The sequence below is a fragment of the Centroberyx gerrardi genome, chromosome 5 (assembly GCF_048128805.1).
Source record: "Centroberyx gerrardi isolate f3 chromosome 5, fCenGer3.hap1.cur.20231027, whole genome shotgun sequence".
In the NCBI taxonomy this organism is placed as follows: Eukaryota; Metazoa; Chordata; class Actinopteri; order Beryciformes; family Berycidae; genus Centroberyx; species Centroberyx gerrardi.
Window position 1 is genome coordinate 10866814 of NC_136001.1, and position 18187 is coordinate 10885000.

Genomic DNA, 18187 nt, shown 5'->3' on the forward strand with positions numbered 1-18187 from the left:
TTTTATAATACTATTTTCACTTTCTGGTTAGATGCCTAACTGCATTTCATTGTGTAAGTACTTGTACTCTGTGCAGTGACAATAAAGTTGAATCTAATCTAATCTACTCTGATGAAAACCTCATCAACTTTTCAGGAACTAAGAAAATCAGCTTTGTTTTCAGCTTGACCGTTGTGCATTTCATGAGTTTATCTAAAGGGTCTAGAAAGAGTTTCATGAGTCCAATAGTCTCATAGAGGAGCAGGTGATCCTTGAATTGAGGTTAAACCCTAAAAATCATCAAAATTGGCGTTACAAGCTTTCCACATGACAGCAGTGATACTGTATATGCATGGGAATAGACTTTGTCAATCAACTTAAGTAACTGGGTTAAAACACTTCTAAGCTTGAGATACAAGGAGGCATGTATCACTTTGCTAGCCTCTGAAAATAAGTGATAAAAGCACATGCATATTAGCTGTGAGTTAACAGCCACATATGTCAGCAAATACACAAGTGTGTGACATTGTGCACTGGCACATAAAAGCATGAACACACTCAGACTGACCCTCATGCCAAATTAGTTTACAGTCCTGCAATTTCTAGCTTATCAGTCTGTTTAAGAATATATATTAGTAAGACTGTTTAATCACCAGTGATTATTTTACAATGCATTCCAGTTGCTACTCAATTATTGGCAACTGACTTTATGGGCAGGTGCCTTTAATGGCTGCATGGTCTTAGAAGAAAAACAAATTTAAGTAATCGATATCTGCAGGTGTTTACAGCCATCTATGGTCTGTGTGTATGAAAGCACGTGTGCTATCTGATAAACAGTAATAAACATTTAGGACAGCATAAGAAAATCAAGATCAATAAGGCAATATGGCGTTCTCAAGGGCAGAGTTTCATTTACTTAGAAATACAAACTTCAGCTTCAGTCACCTCCTCCTTTGATTAATGTCAATATCTACTGTAGTCCCACTGGGAATGTAGTATCTCATCTGTTTTCTATCATACATATGCATCACAGAGTGTTGGAAATAATGCTTTCACTTCCTATTGAACAGTAGTGTGTCTCTTTTCATCAGAGCAAAGGATTTTGATCAACATGGAAAAGTGAGAGGTATTGAATTTGACATGAAGTTTGAACGCTCTGCCTTCTGATTTCTTTGTTTGATTTGAAAACCTTGGCTTTCGAGGTAAGCATTTCCTCGTGAAATGTTACAACACTGAAGATCAATCTGGGTGTCGCCTTTTCTTACAAAATGATTGACAGCATAAAATCCCCCCCAAATTTTCATACTTTTCAAAGGGCAATAGGTAACAATCAATAGCCTCTATATCCTAAATATCTACAATGATGAATTTCGTCTTTAATAGTTACATTAAATAATAATAAAATGTATGCATATTGTTTTGGAAATGAACTCCAACTGTCCATAAAACTCATTGGACACATTGGATTACTGAGCCAGTCAGGTCACATAGGCGTTTAACTTATGCAATGACTTAAAAGGGAAACGGTTTTCAGAGCAGTGGTTAGAGAAACTCTTATAGCCGGAGAGTCTCAAGTTCAAGTCCAGCAACAGACGTGATGAAGTGTCCTTGAGCAAAACACTGATTACCGACCTGCTCTCTTGACTGTTAAGATGTCCCGGGTAAGAGGGTCAGACAAATGCCCAAAGATATTCTGTCCACACTGGCCCATGCAGTCAGGCTGATGATTTACTCGACTCTCGTCTAAATGATGGTCATCAGTCTTGCTTGTCTGAACTGTTGCCCTTCCCACAGACTATTTCTCACTCCTTGGCCTGGCAGAGAGCCTGTTCGATTCAGTCTATTGACCACACAGTAATCCCACTGACAAGAGTAGAGGACTGTCGACTTGAAATCAATTCCTTCGGTTGAATTATTAAGTCGATTAGCTTTAAATTTCTGATTAGCAATGCAAGACACAAACAGCTTGGATGAAGTCAACCAAGGTTGTTGTGTGCAGTGAGAGCCAGAATGATCCATTCACCATCTGTCCCTTATCCCTTATATACAAAGCCCTTAATGGGCTAGGACCAAGCTACATTGCTAACTCCCTTGTTCACTACCTGCCTTCAAGAACACTGCGATCATCTGCTGCTGGTTTATTGGAGGTTCCCAGCAACAGCCGAAAGAAAATCGGGGATGCAGCCTTTGTCAATTACGCCCCAAAGCTATGGAACACACTACCTATAGATATCAGGGAAGCCAGCTCGCTAAATATTTTTAAAAGAAAGCTAAAAACGTATCTCTTCACTTTAGCCTTTAACTAGCTATGACTTTCCCGATACAGGCCTTAAACTTTTTTTTTTTTTTTTTTTTTGTTCTCACTTTGCTTCGCACTTATGCACTGCTGCACTTCTTTTAAAATTTGTATTTTACTTGATTTTATGCATCCTATGTACTCTATTTTTTAACTTTATTTTTATTATTATTTTACAGTGGATTTTATTTTCCATCTTATGTTATGCATTCCTCATATTTTTACTATTGTTATTCAGTGGGTTTTATTTTCCATCTTATGTTATGCTCATTCTATGTCTATTTTGTGAAGATGCATTTTATGTATTCTATTCTCCTCTTTATCTTATTCTCACTATCATTATCAAGTTTTATGTGAAGCACTCGGTGCATGTAATTTCTCTGTTGTAAAGCACTTTGAGCTGCATTTCTTGTATGAAAGGTGCTATACAAATAAAGTTTATTATTATATTATTATTATTATCCCAAAATGATTAATGAGCCATTTAATGCGTATATAAGTCTTCACTTACGGCAGAAAATGTAAATGCTGAGTTTTGAATATGTCAACAAACTTAAATTATTGACATTTATTACCTCACCTTAATATTTTTTTTCTCTGCCATACGTCACACATTGTTATCACCCACACATTTCCGCCAGAAAGCCTCCTTGTTTTTATAGCAGCCCATTGGCCTGATTTCCAAATCTAGTTGGCTGAAGCCTTGCCTCTCTGATACAAAGGTTAGCACTTTACAATGCAATTTGAAGCGCCACTGAAGCAACAATACCACTCCTACCTGTCTGTCTGCCTGTGTGATGCATGCAGCTTAAGAGCCTTATCAATACATTTATGGTCAGAATCACCTCACGTATCGCTGCTTCAAAGAATGAAGTCATCACTCCCGAGTAATTAATGAGAGGCACTGAGTCCATCACTATGGGATTTGCAGTTTCAATTAACAGTTCTAACTGGGAGAAATGTAAGTGACTTGACCACAAGCCTATATGTGTAGTTGTAGTGTTTTGAGCTACTCCCAGTCTGTTAGATAGACGTCTGTCATGCTATGCATAAAGGTTTGGGGGTTTATGATCTTATTTATAACCTCACAAATGTGTCACCAGCACGCCACACCCATGCACAGCTCTGTATGTCAGTGCCTGCAGTGACTCCCTGGGTGACGCGTCAGTTGATTTTGCAGTGGCACTTCATGAGAGGCAGAGTAGCCTAGCAATTACATCATTATGCCTTTAATGGAAGGTCACAGGTGTGATCTCTGCAACAGTCAATGAGTCTGTCTCTGTTGAAGTGCTCTTGAGCAAGATTATAAACCCCATCTGCTGGGGAAATGCATCTGAATGTGTTCTATTTATATTGTGCGTGGCAATTGTATGAAGCTGATTGTATGTAAAGCCCTTTGAGACATGCCTGTGATAAAGGGCTAAATAAATATGAAAAATAAAATAAATATGACTAATTGAGTATAGTCTACATTGAGGGTATTTGAATGAGAGATGTGATAAAAGCTAAAGTGGTAATCTGCAATATCCACATTTCTTTAATTTGGCAACATCTTTGGTACTGAGCGGTCGTTGCTGTGGCTGACTTTCTGTAGGTGGCCTCTTTTTTCTTTTGAGGATTTTTTTCCTGGAAAGACCTACTAGACACCGAGCAGCAAATGTAAAGACTTTCATGAACTGGGAATCAGTCGAATCACTATTGCGTCTATCAATTGGTGATACAAAGTAGCAAAACTGACATTTTTATGAAAATGTTACATTATTACTTGATTTTACTGTCTTATTTGTAATCGTAGTTGAATTAGAAAGCAACAAACTTTTTAATTGGCTTTTTATTGTTTAGTTTCTAAGATTATTTAGCTAATTTATGATAGCAAGCAGACACTAAAACATGTCAATGTATTCTCTGAATGGCATTAGATCATTATTTTATGGCCCCTCAAGCTAATGGGAACCATGCAGACATCAGACATGGGATAAAATAGTATTATAGTACGATTTTGTGGTTTGTTTTAGTTGGGTGTATGACTGGTGGGATTTGCCACACAAGACTATACAATGTGTGCCAGAAAGGCGAGACAATAACAGAAAAGCATTTGGCATTACATTTAGTATACTTTTCTGTCATTAGCAATATACCTGGCACTATCTGCATTGTTCCAGTGTGGTGAACCCCAAATTAAACAACAAATTAATCAGATCAAAACACTAAGAGGTATTCACAAGCAAGGACCACGCCATCAACAGAATGCGATTTGAACGTTTATTCAGTGATAATGTTAGGTTTTCAGTTAGCACAGTTTGTAGCGTTTGGCCATAGATGATGGCTTCTTCTTGGATATGGATGAAACGTTGACTGCGGTGTGGGGAAGGCTTCGGAGAAGAATCTACTGTAGCTCCCGGGCTCAGCAGACCCCCTGAGGACCCTATGCGAGAAAAGAGGGAGGGTGGGAGGGGCACGGTTGAACGAGGACAAACAGGGGTACAGGGTAAGAAAGCTTGTATAGGTTAAGGCCGGAAGAGGTGGAGTTGAGGCGTGGCCCTGCTCCTGAACCTCAGCTAGTTAGCTCCCAGGTCTGGCAGATATTTCCATGTGAAAACCAAAGTCCATTATTTTTTCCTTATCAAGTCCATTAATTTGCATAAGTGTGAGTAATAGGACCTTCTAACAAAGGGCTGGTGTGGCTGTATTACGAAGGCACCTTGCATGACTGAACCACATGGTTACTGTTTAACCTGCCTGCCCACCAGAGGTGTGATCCACTCTGAGAGAGAGGGAGAGAGAGAGAAAGAAAGAAAGAGAGAGAGAAAGAGCAAGGCAGGGATCCATAAAAAAGTCAGACAGGTGATGAGGTCAGAGTAGGATTTATGAATTCCTCTTTACGACCTTGTAAAACCCCATCACTACTCATTAACCCGTGAGAAAAACTTTGCTCCCATTTGTAGCACCTGTGGTCACATGACCGGCGGACGGCGGGGCAAAACCGTTTAAAAGGAGGGATGGAGACAGAGGGAAGGCAGAGACGGAGCTGAGCACCTGCTGAGCACTTCAACAGCAAGAAGAAGGTAAACTACTGTCTGTCAACAGTCAACATGAAGACCATGCTGCCCACCATCGCTCTGCTGATCCTGGCTCTCGGCTTGGCCTCCGAGGCAGTGCAGGTCCAAGTAAGTGCATCTCTAACATTTTTGTTTAACTGATTTCTTCACGGACTGAACTGTCTTCAATAATGACCATTTTCTGCACATTAAAAGAAACAGAGATTGACATATTTAGATCATTCATAGTTGGGTCTGCATATAGTGCATTTGCATATAGTGTAGGTACATTGCAGGCAAGACTTATACATCTACAGAGTTGCATTTTGTACTTTCATGGATTACAAACCATATTAAAGCTGCATGTAATTTTGTTCTGTCACTTTGTCACTTTTATTTGAAACTGCCAATACAATACATCTGTAATAACTTCATCTATTTCTATAATCTTGGCCTTTTTGTTGGCCCACGGGTTTTTCAACTTTAACCAAAAACTCTCTTGTGTTTTTTTGCAGGAGGGTGAATTTTCTTTCTCCCTGGAGGCAGTGAGGAAGCTCCAGGAGCTGACGGAAAGCAGCAGCGCGACAGGGAAACAAAACCCGCGGCTCAGGACCAGCAGCGTGTCCGTCTGTGCCGACCCCGCCCTTCCAGAGGAGTTCCTGCCCCTCTGCCAGCAGAAAGGAGCAAGCCTGTCTCTCTCCAGACTAGGTGAGACAAAATATGGACTAATTACAAAAAGCTCTTTGTACGAGCCGGGATGCACAGCCAAGCTTTGTGATGAGCAGATCAATAGCGAACACTAAATCATTTGGTAAAGACGTCAGGTCATGCAGCAGTTGTGCCGGTTTTGAAGTGTGAATATTTGAAGTGAATATTGAAGTTCAGATGATTCGGCAACATAGCTGAGTTGACAGTGATCCAGGTTTTTTTTTAAAATATCTGTCTAAATTACTTTTCTTTCCTCTCTTCAATTTAGCATTTGTTCCCATGGACGTCTGTGAGATCTGCGCCTTTGCTGCCTGCACCGGCTGCTAAACAAACCCAGCGGACCCAGAAGGAAACAGAAAACCATCTTGCCAAGCTTAAAACTTGTGATTTTTTTTTTCCAAACACCTTTTTTTCAGAGCATTTCTGGTATTGTTGCATGTAATGATAAGATGCAGAGTTTGTGTTCCCTGGAGGCAGAGAGAGTCTCTGACTGTGGCAAATTGTAAACTTTGAAGTCAACATCAGACAAAATGGCCGAAAAGAAAAAGAGTTGAGACAAATTGAGGCATGTTTTCTGCAAACTGTTACCTTGTAGCATATTTAGCACTTATTTTTCTGCTACCATTCCTTCATCATACATATTTAGAATGTATTTTGTTTGTTACATTTCACATACATATCTTACCAAGCTTTGTATACGTATTTAAACCAGAAGATGCCTATTCTTTTTTTCTTCTTTTTTATTATTGTTTTGAATAAAAAGCCTTAACTGATAGATCCAGTTTACCTTGTGTTCTTTACAAAATGCATCACTCACGATATCTGCACAAGCCTTAACTACCTCGCCTCAGGAATTATGTCCATTTTCAGGGTTGCGAATGATTTATTTAATGCATTTCATCCTACTCAGCATAACTACCTCAGATAAACTATAGGTCCAACACACTGCTGGACCCTCATCATGCCCTCCTGTACAGCTGCAGCCACGCTCTTTGCCTTGATGCCTGGAGGCACATAATTATTTAATGATGAAACTGCAGTGATACCTATATACATGCATACATAAATATATATATATATATATGTGTGTGTGTGTGTGTGTGTGTGTGTCTGCACCAATGCCATTGAGACAAATTCTGGTAGAGTACATTTGCTGCTTCTGGTAAATAAATCAGTGTAATTTCAGAGGTGCTTTCTTCAAGCGCATCGCTCATTCGCTCCTCATTCACTTCTCCCACCTAGATTCTCCCGTCCAGTCTGGGAATTTAAACCAGCAACCTTCCAGTCACCTAAACCTTCCCCATAACTTTTAGGCCTGTAGGCTATAACATCACCACTGTTGCTGGTTAAGCTTCCACTTATAGCACTGTAACTATGTTCTCAAATTGTATCTGTGTCCACTGCTAAGAAGCTTTTTTTTCAGTCTCTCCACATCATACTGTGAACAAAAACGTATTGAATATGTATATGTATATGTATATAAGTTATGATTGGTAGAACTTCATGATAATTTAAAGTGATGAGATTAATGAAATTTGATTAAATTAGTTAATCACTGAAGAACCACATCACATGCATGTTTTTGTTGTTGTTGATGTTTTGGCTGTTGCTACTAATACAATTCAAATTCAAAACAAATCAAATTCAAATGGGAACAAATTCTTCATTACGCCGGGGACTATTTTCGGTGCTACGGAACTACTTTCCTGAGATCGCAAAGTGTTTACAGCCGGCTTATTAAGTTGTTTGAGGAAAAAGTCGGCCGGCCTGGTGCATCGTGATGATGAAATATGTTGCCAGAGCAACAGCATGGCTCTTTGATGTGTTTTTAATAGTTTTTTTAATACAATGGAGTTCTATGGCTGCAGGGACATGGCTGCATTGGGCACCGGCTACATGGACGAGACTTGTTGGCAAAACAAAATCATTGCTGATTTTGTTATTTTCATAGGATTTGTTGATGGTAAGCAATGCATTAAAAAACACTTATCCTTTAAATCCCTGTTGTAAATCACTTGTATGTGTTTGGTTAAACAGCTTAATGTGCATCAACAGTCCACTAAAATCAATAGATGTCACTACATCAGTAAACAGTTACCCAGCCTTATTGCATTGAAGTTTTGAAGTCCATTCTTCTCAAATGTATCAATGGTAAAACAATGCAAATGTAAATACTAATTTTATACCTTCAACATACATTTTAAAGTCGTGTTAAGTCTTCACATACAGTTATGAGTTGAGTCAGTTGAATTGAGACAGAAAAAAAAAAGCTTCAACTCAGTGGAATAAACTGAAACAAATCCAATGGGATGATCTTGGCAACACAAAAGGCGTTAAACTCCAATTCATGACTGGGTCTTTAACATCCAGCTCTTGGTTTGCAGATATATAATTTTCAAATTTGCATGTAAGGCAATTCGGTGACACTTACTTTACCAGAGTCCAGAATCCATTATTACCAACAATGAAAGCAAGTCAAGTCAAGTCAAGTCAAGTCAAGTCAATTTTATTGTCCCAGATGGGCGATTTGTGCTGCAGCAAGTATAAAACACATATGACAACATAAAACATATAGTATCACATAGAAACATTAAGATAAAGGAACCGAGGTGACTCACACCACTGCACCAAGTTCATTCCAAATCCAAGAGAATTGGCGCACGTGTCCGTTCATGCCATACGGCTTACAATAAAATCATATACATCAACAACAGTCCTTACAAGACTGAGCCATGTCAACGTCAACAGCATCATCGACATCATCATCACCATCGACACAGGAGTAGTCAGTGACATCATCAACGACAATACCTTGCCTACAGCTTATCAACATACCATACAAAAGTATGGTTATCAGTGCATTGTCATCATCAACTTCACCACCAGAGCAATGACATCCTAACCAAGCAACATCGCTACTAGCAATGTAACATACCATACAGCAATAAAAAGTAATAATAATAATATAATAATACAATTAGCGGTTACCTCCTCCTACCAGCAGCATTTAAGGCTCGAATGGCAACAGGGATAAAGGAGTTCTTATACCTATTTTTTGTGGCAGCAGGGGACCTAAACCGTAGGCCAGATGGTAACAACTTAAACTCAGAATGTAAGGGATGAGCACTATCTGAAATAATAGCTTTAGCTTTCTTAAGCACCTGCTTATTGAATAAGTCATTTGGGTTACTGAACTGTACTCCTACTATCTTACTGGCCACTTTCACAATCTTAGCAAGGGCATTTTTCTCTTTAATGCCAAGGTTGCCATACCAACAGATACTAGAAAAAGAGATGACAGACTCAATAAAAGCTCTGTAGAACAGGGTCATTAGGGTCTTATCAATCTGAAATTTGGCGAGTTTCCTTAAACAGTAAAGGCGTTGCTGACCTTTTTTACACAACATATCAGTATTTAGATCGAATTTCAGCCGGTTATCAATTATGGTGCCCAGATATTTGTAACTGGTTACCATGTCGACTGCCTGACCCTTGATGACACTGCTCTGGGGAGCTGGGGGGAGCTGCCTCAAATCTATACACGTCTTTTGTTTTTGCTACATTTAGTTGTAAAAAAGAATTTTCACACCAAAGAACAAAATCGTCAACTACAGGCCCATGACAAGCTTCATCATCACCAAGAAGGCTAAGAATTACAGAGTCGTCAGCAAACTTTACAATGTATCTATTCTCATAATGGCTGCGACAATCATCTGTATACAAAATATACAAGAGAGGAGAGAGAACACAGCCCTGAGGAGAGCCGGTGGAAGAAATCAGTTCACCGGACAGGTTTCCATTTACTCTCACTCTCTGAGTCCTATTTGTAAGGAAATCTAGGATCCATCCCACTATACCGGAGTCTAGGCTAAATTTACTAACAAGTTTCTCAACTAAAATGTGTGGCTGTATGGTGTTAAAAGCTGATGAGAAATCGACGAACAGCAGCCTAGCATGATTCTTACCTCCCTCCATGTGTTTACCCAGGAGATCAAGCAAGGTGATGGTAGCATCTTGCACACCCCTCTTGGCCCTGTAGGCAAATTGAAAAGGATCTAAAAGGCTCTCTGTTTTAGCTAAAAGCTCTTTCTTAACTAGTCTCTCAAATGACTTCATAACTAAGGACGTTAAAGCAACCGGTCTAAAGTCATTGAGGGTCTTGGGCTGACTAATTTTGGCAACAGGCACTACAATGGATTGCTTCCATAGGGATGGCACTCTCTGCTGAGTAAGTGACAGCTGAAAAATATAATTAAAAATGGGACCTAGTTGCTCTGCACATACGATGAGTAGGCGACTACCTATGTCGTCTGGGCCAGGACTTTTCCTTGGTCTACAACGTTTGAAACACTTAATCACACTTTGCTCATCAAAGGGAGGATCACAACGGACAGTGGACTGTAGGCTATTTCTGAACTCAGAATGATTATCACTAAAATCATGTACATTAAATCTCATATAAAATTCATTGAGATCCTGAGCCAACCGGTGGTCTGAATTGTAGCCATTAAGATCTACTTTGCTCCTACTACCTTCCTTGAGCCCCACTATGGTTTTCATGCTATCCCAGACGGAGCCCAGATTATTCATACTAAGCTGTGTCTCAATTTTATCCTTATACCTGCTTTTAGCTGCCCTGATTTCCAATTTAATATCTTTTTGCAGCCTGCGCATCTCTGAAATGTTCCCTTCCTTAAATGCCCTCTTCTTTTTGTATAACAGCATTTTAAGGGACTTGGATACCCATGGCTTGCTATTCGGGTATACCATAACAGTTTTATCTGGAATAACAACATTTTCACAATAGGATACCCAGCTACTAACAACATCAGTCAATTCATCAATATCGGACCATGACTCCTTAAACATGCACCAGTCAGTAGAGTCAATACAACCCTGGAGAGTCAGGCAAGCATCTTCTGTCCAGTTCTTCACTTGCATCGTTCGCACCTTGCCCCTCCTTAGTGCAGTGCGATATATGGGGATGAGGTGCACACAGTTGTGGTCGGCCGTGCCCAGGGGCGGGATAGGGATGGATTTATATGCCCCTTTAATTGTACCGTAGCACAAATCCAAAGTCCTATCATGTCTAGTTGGGCATGTAACATACTGATAAAAGTTCCTCAAAGTTTTTGACAGTGTGCAATGATTGAAATCACCAAGAATGATGTTAGGGGCATCAGGAGATATTAATTGTAGCCTTTGTATTACTTGGTGTATAAGTTCACAGGCATTACTTTCATTAGCCTTTGGATGGATGTAGACAACAGTGACAAATACCTGGGAAAACTCCCGAGGCAAATAATGAGGTCGCAGTGAGACGGAAAGCAATTCCAGATCCGCAGTGCAAAACCTATCTCTAACTATAACATTCTTGCACCAACGTTGATTTACAAAGAGGCATACTCCCCCTCCCATGGACTTGCCTGTGATCGCAGAGTCTCTGTCGAACCGAATGGGCACACCAAATCCATCAATTTCAAGGTCCTTGTCCGTGTCTCTGTCCGACAGCCATGTCTCCGTCAAGGCGAAGATGCAGGCATCTCTGAATTCATGGTTGTAGCGAGCCTGGGCTTGCAATTCCTCGATTTTATTACGAAGAGACTGAACATTGGAAAGTATAATAGAAGGCAGGGGAATACGAGAGAGAGGCCGACTTTTCATCTTGAGGCGGACGCCACCTCTCCTCCCCCGCTTCCTAGTCCATACCTTGCGGTGTGCTCTGCCGGTGAAGTCCGTAAGGCCATTCGCCTGAAATCCGTTCAAATCGGGCAGGTTAAAATCCGTCAGAGGGTCGATGAATTGAGGTTTGTCAGCAGCCAATAATAATGAGTTCAGGGATCAAACAACAGTATCCACAGAATAAAAATATGCCTCTGTCCCTAGAATATTTATGTATAATAAATACCTGAGGAGTGTTAGGCAGAGGAATATGTTTTTCCCCCAAGACAGGAGCGAGATCAGTTGTAACTACCGTACAAAGGTTTGACAATAGAGGAGGAAGGGAAGATATAAGTTGTATATCTTATCAAGAAGATGGACAAGTTTTTGGTGAAGCTTTGGGGTGATTGTGAGTTCAGATGTGCACTGACTCCCTCATCTGAACCTCAGTTATAATTTGGTTAATGGACAGATAACAAGGCTGTCAATGCAAGCCATTAAGTAAACTCAGTGAAAACCAAGGTGTTTGACATTCTTCATTGATTTTCTAAACAATACTTGTTGAGTTTTAGATTAACAGCTGTGTTCTGATCTGCTTTTGTATGTGTATGTGTGTGTGTGTGTGTGTGTATGTGTGTATGCGTGTGTGTGTATGTGTGTGTGTGTGTTTCTGAACTCTTTATATTGTAATAGCCATTTTGTTCCATTTTTATTTTGCTATTTATTCTCAGTGGAGATTCACATCCCTGTAACATCACAGACTAGGCAACTGGGTTTAGTAGGAAAGTATTTGAAAGCTAAAATTCAGCGGCATCCCATTTAAAAGGAAAAGCCCACCCTAAAGGATCATTTACAAAAGTTATTCTAATGTTCATGATGAGTTCAGTCCAGAACATGAACGAATGAAGTCTGTTTCAAAGTCAGAAACGAGAGATCCAAGACTCAGGAGATAAAACTCGAATTTCCTCCCTTTAAATTGAACAGGAGACTGGAAATACAGTTAAAGTCGGCTATCCAGGGTGATTTTGTGAGGACTTTGGCACATTGTCTGGCACATAATTGTTAGCAGGACACAGAAATAAAGCTTGTTTCAATGTAAAATCTGAAACAAAGCGTATGAGGTCACAAAGCCAGACTAAAAGTCATTGCTCATGGATGAGCTCCAGGTTTTGACTCACAGTGACGTCACAGATTGACCCTTGGTTATCTCTTATCTCTGTTGTCTAGCTTTGGGAGAGAGCTGCTCCCTTTCACAAAAGTCGATCAAAGTGTCTAACATCATAGTTACTTCAGTCATATTGTCTCCTTTGCCAAAATAACAGCTTTTCAAAAATTTTAGGTTTTGAATTCAGAGAGTAAATAATGTTTTGAATTAAGAGAGCGGTACCTAACTGCTTTTTCAAGATCATCAGAACATGAATTTCTGCTTTAAGGTGCTTCTTCACTCCGGTGTAATCGAAGTAAAAAGTTGACATTTACATCTAGAAAACGTCGTCATTGGCAAATATCACAGCTATTTAAAGAAGTGCCTGTTGACCTATATGTATCGATTCTATATGTATGGCCGCTTCTTTATCAGACAGGTTGGTGACTAATATCTGTGGGAGAGAGATGGAGGATCAGATTTATGACGTGATGTCGAGGCATCGGGTGCGTAAGTCTGAGACGCAAAGTCAACAGTGAAAACTCCTGCTGACGGAGTAAACAATAAAGATAGACATTATAAACCAAAAAAAGAGGATAGACGTTATAAACCAAAAAGAGGATAGAGGTTATAAACCAAAAAGAGGATAGAGGTTATAAACCAAAAAAGAGGATCCTCTGGACTTCATCTTTGGTTTTTGGTTATCTTTGACTCTGATGCCTACCTGGGTCTTTAAACTCATTTGAACCCCATTCACAATATTTCATCAGAACTTATCTAATTTCATTAAAGACGTTATCGGAATCATCCTCTTGGTCCTCTTCTTATCATTTCATTTCGTAACGACTATTTTATAAAGGAAAATCCAGACGTTTTCAGGGTTGTATAAGGCAGCAAATTACTAGTTTCACTTCCTCTAACATAAAATGTGAAAAAAAATATCACAGCTCTTGCGATTCAACACCTTTTATTCAGTCAACTAACGTTTGCTTTATCCACTTCTTTATACCAAAAGTGGCCTTCTAGGCAGCGTGAATTTCACACCCAAATCCCAACCAGTTTGAGAACAGATTGAGATTATTTCAGACCAAACACCTCTTTCATTCATCTCATCATTCGCAGTACAAGAACAGCACGACACGCTTCCTTCACATTGCCACTTCGATGCCTCACACCTGCAGTGAGAAGGTTTGGATGTGTGAGTTTTTCTTGCCTCTCAAAGTGTTTCCTTTCATTAGGACGGAGGCAGGAGCTTCCCCCTGGAGGCAGTGAAGCAGCTGAAGCAGCTGATGGATGTCGACGCCCACATTAACCCTCACCTGGCTGAGACCAGTGTTGCAGCTGTGTGTGCCCACCCCGCCCTGTCAGAGGTCTTCCAGCCGGTGTGCCGAGAAAGGGGGGCCGCCATCGTCTTCTCCAGACTAGGTGAGGACTTTGCCAGAGTCACATGAACCAATGAAACAGAGGAATGCTGGATGTGAAATATTGAAACTCTTACTTTACGCTCCTGTCAAGTCTCTTGCTAATGTCTTTTTCTGATCAACATATGAATGTGAAGAAACTCGGTCATAAGTATGGGTAATTAACTTTTTGATCCACTTGACACTTTGTCTGGTAGACTCCTAAAGTCTACCAGTCACCCACATTTTTTGGAAAATAATGTTGATGTTAAAGGCCATGATACATGGTTTGTCTAGATGACTCGAAAACCAGCCAGTCGCTCATCTTGCTTTGCTCATTGCGTTGCCACTTCCCATTGAAATATTGTTTTTTTTTCTTTTTTCTTTGGCCTGATGTCTCCTTCTTCACTTGCTACAGTGTGTCAGTTGTTTCTGCTGGCCTTTTAACTCCAACATGTCGCCACATTCTGCTTCCAGTTTGACGGTCTTATCAGCCTCAGGGTAGACAAGCTAACAAAATTTCACATCAAAAGAATTTGTGTTAAAACTGCGACTAAACTGGGACCTAAACAGAGGGCCGCATCACTGTGGGAGCATGCTTTGTAAAGGTTCTGCTAACTGGTGACTACCCAATTCACCCACATTTGGCAGGTGATGGGTGTTTATTTCCCACCCTGGACATAACCTTCCCTCTCACAGAATAAACAGCACTCTTGCTGCGTACTGTATATACGGTTCCAGACGATACTGTGTGGATAATGAGTTGTGCCAATGAAATGTCAGGTACTTGCTCAGTCATAATTAGCTAATAACACTGAGGAACAAAAACACAAACATCTCAATCCTCAACAGCAGGTGTTGGACACGATCCACAAAACATAAAGGACTTAAGTGTTTATCCATCTTGGGAGGAGAATGCAGCATGCTTACTGTATATACTATTATATAATACTGTATATCTTCCTCTAGCAATCAACATTAACTCAAGAGACTAACACAATAGCCACATCATTCTCGCATTACAAGGTCAACAAAATGACGTCTCAAGATTCATTGAGAAATCGTTGACAACAGAGAGCGCGTGCGAGCATCACTCTCAACATTTTGCTTCTGTCAGATTCATACAGCAAGCAATCTCACGCCGAGATGCTGCTTAATCTACTGCATTATTACTGAGACACGCGCTCTCAAACTTGTGATTAAAGACAACAACAACATGTGCAGGCTTCAGTCTGAGGAAACCATCATGCTGCAGATGTTAGCCATGGTCAAAGTTCTAGTCTGCATTTACTGTAATTGAGTAGCTTTTTTTATTTTTTAAAGCCGGTAACTTTACTTAGCTCAGTACTTGTCTCTCCATAAGCGTCAGAAACTAGACCATCGTAAATTGGCCAATTGTGGAGCCGTTCGCAGTGAACAATCAGTCAGCAAAGAAGAGAAGAGTAATCTGGCTTTACTTTGTTTGTGCACTTAATTTTGTAATATCAAATTTTTCCAGTTAAAATAATCTAGTTTGTCCTCTCATCCTTTTAGAATTGCATGGAAAAGATCACATCTAAAAACATTCTCTTTTCTAAAAAAGTCACTCAGTAACTTTTACTCTTCTACTTCTTGCTTCTAAGTATAATTTCAGCAGGGTAACAGTACTTCTGCTTGATTTGTGTGTTTTAGTCCTGTTTCCAGCCCTGGCTCTAGTTAACTCAAGTGGATTCCTAGTCGAGTGTTTACCTTTTGTATTACCGTATGCACATCCTGTTACTGCTGCACCTCAAAGTGGCTCTGAAATGATAATGGGAGACAAGAGGCCAATGAAAAGCTGAGTAAATAGACTTCGAGGACCATTAAGGCGCGAGACAAAGATAACACACACGTTGCCGTATCGCTCCGCAAACCAGACTGATACATTTACTCCCATTGTCAATATTAGCAGTATTCAAATAAATGTGGTAAGTGGGCCCTTGTGTGGGACATAAACATTTATTATTAGGTCAGATAAATATTTATGTTGCATGTTCTCCTGCACTTTCCAGCGGCGATCATCACGCCTCTAGATCCGTGTGAAATCTGCGCCAACCCGTCCTGCTTTGGGTGTCTGAGGTGAAGACTGAAGCTGCCGTCTGTTAGGAGACACGACCAACTCGCCCGAGAGTCTCCAAAATACCTCCGCTTCTTCACATGTGACGCCCATGGGCCGACGTCAGAACAACACGTCCTGTGAGCCGGGAGCCGAGCCAGACACGCTTCAAGGCTCAAGGGTCAGATTCAACTCACTGGTTTTTAATAGTTACAAAGAAAACACAGTCATGGAGTCAGCTGTCATTTTTATACTTTGTGGTAAAATTGCTGTTTATACATGGTCTCGCATCAGAGTTCAAACCCCTATTCTGCAATGTTTGAATATTATTTTATTGTCCTTTTTACGTTTTCAGCTAGGAGTGCTTTCATAATGAACTTTAATGTTAACTTATTGAGTCTGTACCAACTTATTCATAATAAAACTATTGTATGTTCGTTTCCTTGAGAGCAGGTTTATACTTTTTAGTGATTTTTTTTTTTTTTTTTTTTTTTTTTTACACAAATTGAAATTCAAGAACATAGTCATGCTCACGCAATCTCTCTTTCTCTCTCTTGGTCACACACACACACACATACGCACACACACACACACACACACACACACACAGACACACAGACACACACACACACACAGACACGCACACACCCACATAGAGGTTTTTTTTATGGGGGTCAGCTCTTTCAATCTTATTCAGCAGAAAGAAAAATTGTATGTACTGAAGGCCTTTCATCGTGTTCAGTTGCCCATCCAAGGTTAGAGCAGACTTAAGGTGAATGAGAATTAAAAGAGCTGCTGGTTCCTCATTTGAAGATCGTCTATTTGGAAGATGACTCACTCAATCACAAAAACTGGTCGACTTTCCGGGTTGCAAAGTGGGCGTTAATCCCAACTGCACTCTCAGGCACAGACAAGACAGGCACAGCTGTCACCACAGCAACCAATCCGGTACACACCTGAAACAAAGTCGTTTTTCTCAAAAACTTCACGTCACTAAATCAAAATTTTAGGCCTGGATGTTAACAGTTCATGACTTTTTAATCAACCATACCGTCAACATTAGTCCATATCCTGCAGCTTTTCCAACTGACAGCAGACTGGTCTGCAACTTTTTTATCACACCAATGAAGCCGGAAACAGGAGCTGAGTGGGAGAAAACACCTTGAACTTATCAACATAGTTCACATCCTATTCTACCCCAATGGAATATGACGGGCAGGAAATCTTCTCACATATGTGCAGCTGTCTAAAATTAAGATAACTAATATCTACAGCAGCTAATTTACATAAGAACCATCATGGATATTCATTACTGACATCAGACATCAACACAGCTGACCTCAAAACAGGACCACCTGCGAAACAAATAGTTTTTCACTGATTTAAAGGTCCCATATCGTGTAAAACGGGATTTCCCTTGCATCTTTGATTATAAAGGAGTTGGATGTGCTCTCTAAACATTGTGAAAGTATCAAAACACACGGTCGCCAACTAAATCCACACAATCCATATTAGAAAACCGAGCCTCTAAACGAGCCGTTTGGACTTCCGTAACTTTGTGGCGTCACAGAGGTTCGCTCATTATCATTTTTGTAAGAAATAATAGACAAAGTGTTTTTTTCAAAGCAGTTGAGCGGTTGTCATTGTTTATTTACCAGAGAGTTTTCCCTACCTGTCGCTGCTGGGCTGTGGCGGCTCAAGTTTCACTCTTGAAACGGTTAACCAATCAGAACAGAGAGGTCGTTAATATTAATGAGCCTTAAAGACACAGAAACAGCCTGTTCTTGGTAAGGATCAGAGAGATGCTGGAAAATTAACGTGTAAAAATGGATTGAGAGTGTTTTTGGTGCATGACACCACACAAACAGCTTTGAATGGACCTCAAGA

The 18187-nt window shown here is 40.2% G+C and overlaps 1 protein-coding gene across 1 annotated transcript; it reads left to right on the forward strand.

The window, feature by feature from the left end:
* Positions 1-5367: 5367 nt before the first annotated feature.
* On the forward strand, positions 5368-6348 carry LOC139928449 (guanylin). The gene is made up of 3 exons (XM_071921009.1): positions 5368-5442; positions 5829-6021; positions 6290-6348. Exons 1-3 carry the CDS (start codon positions 5368-5370, stop codon positions 6346-6348), a joined length of 327 nt encoding a protein of 108 aa, XP_071777110.1.
* The last annotated feature ends 11839 nt before the right edge of the window (positions 6349-18187 follow it).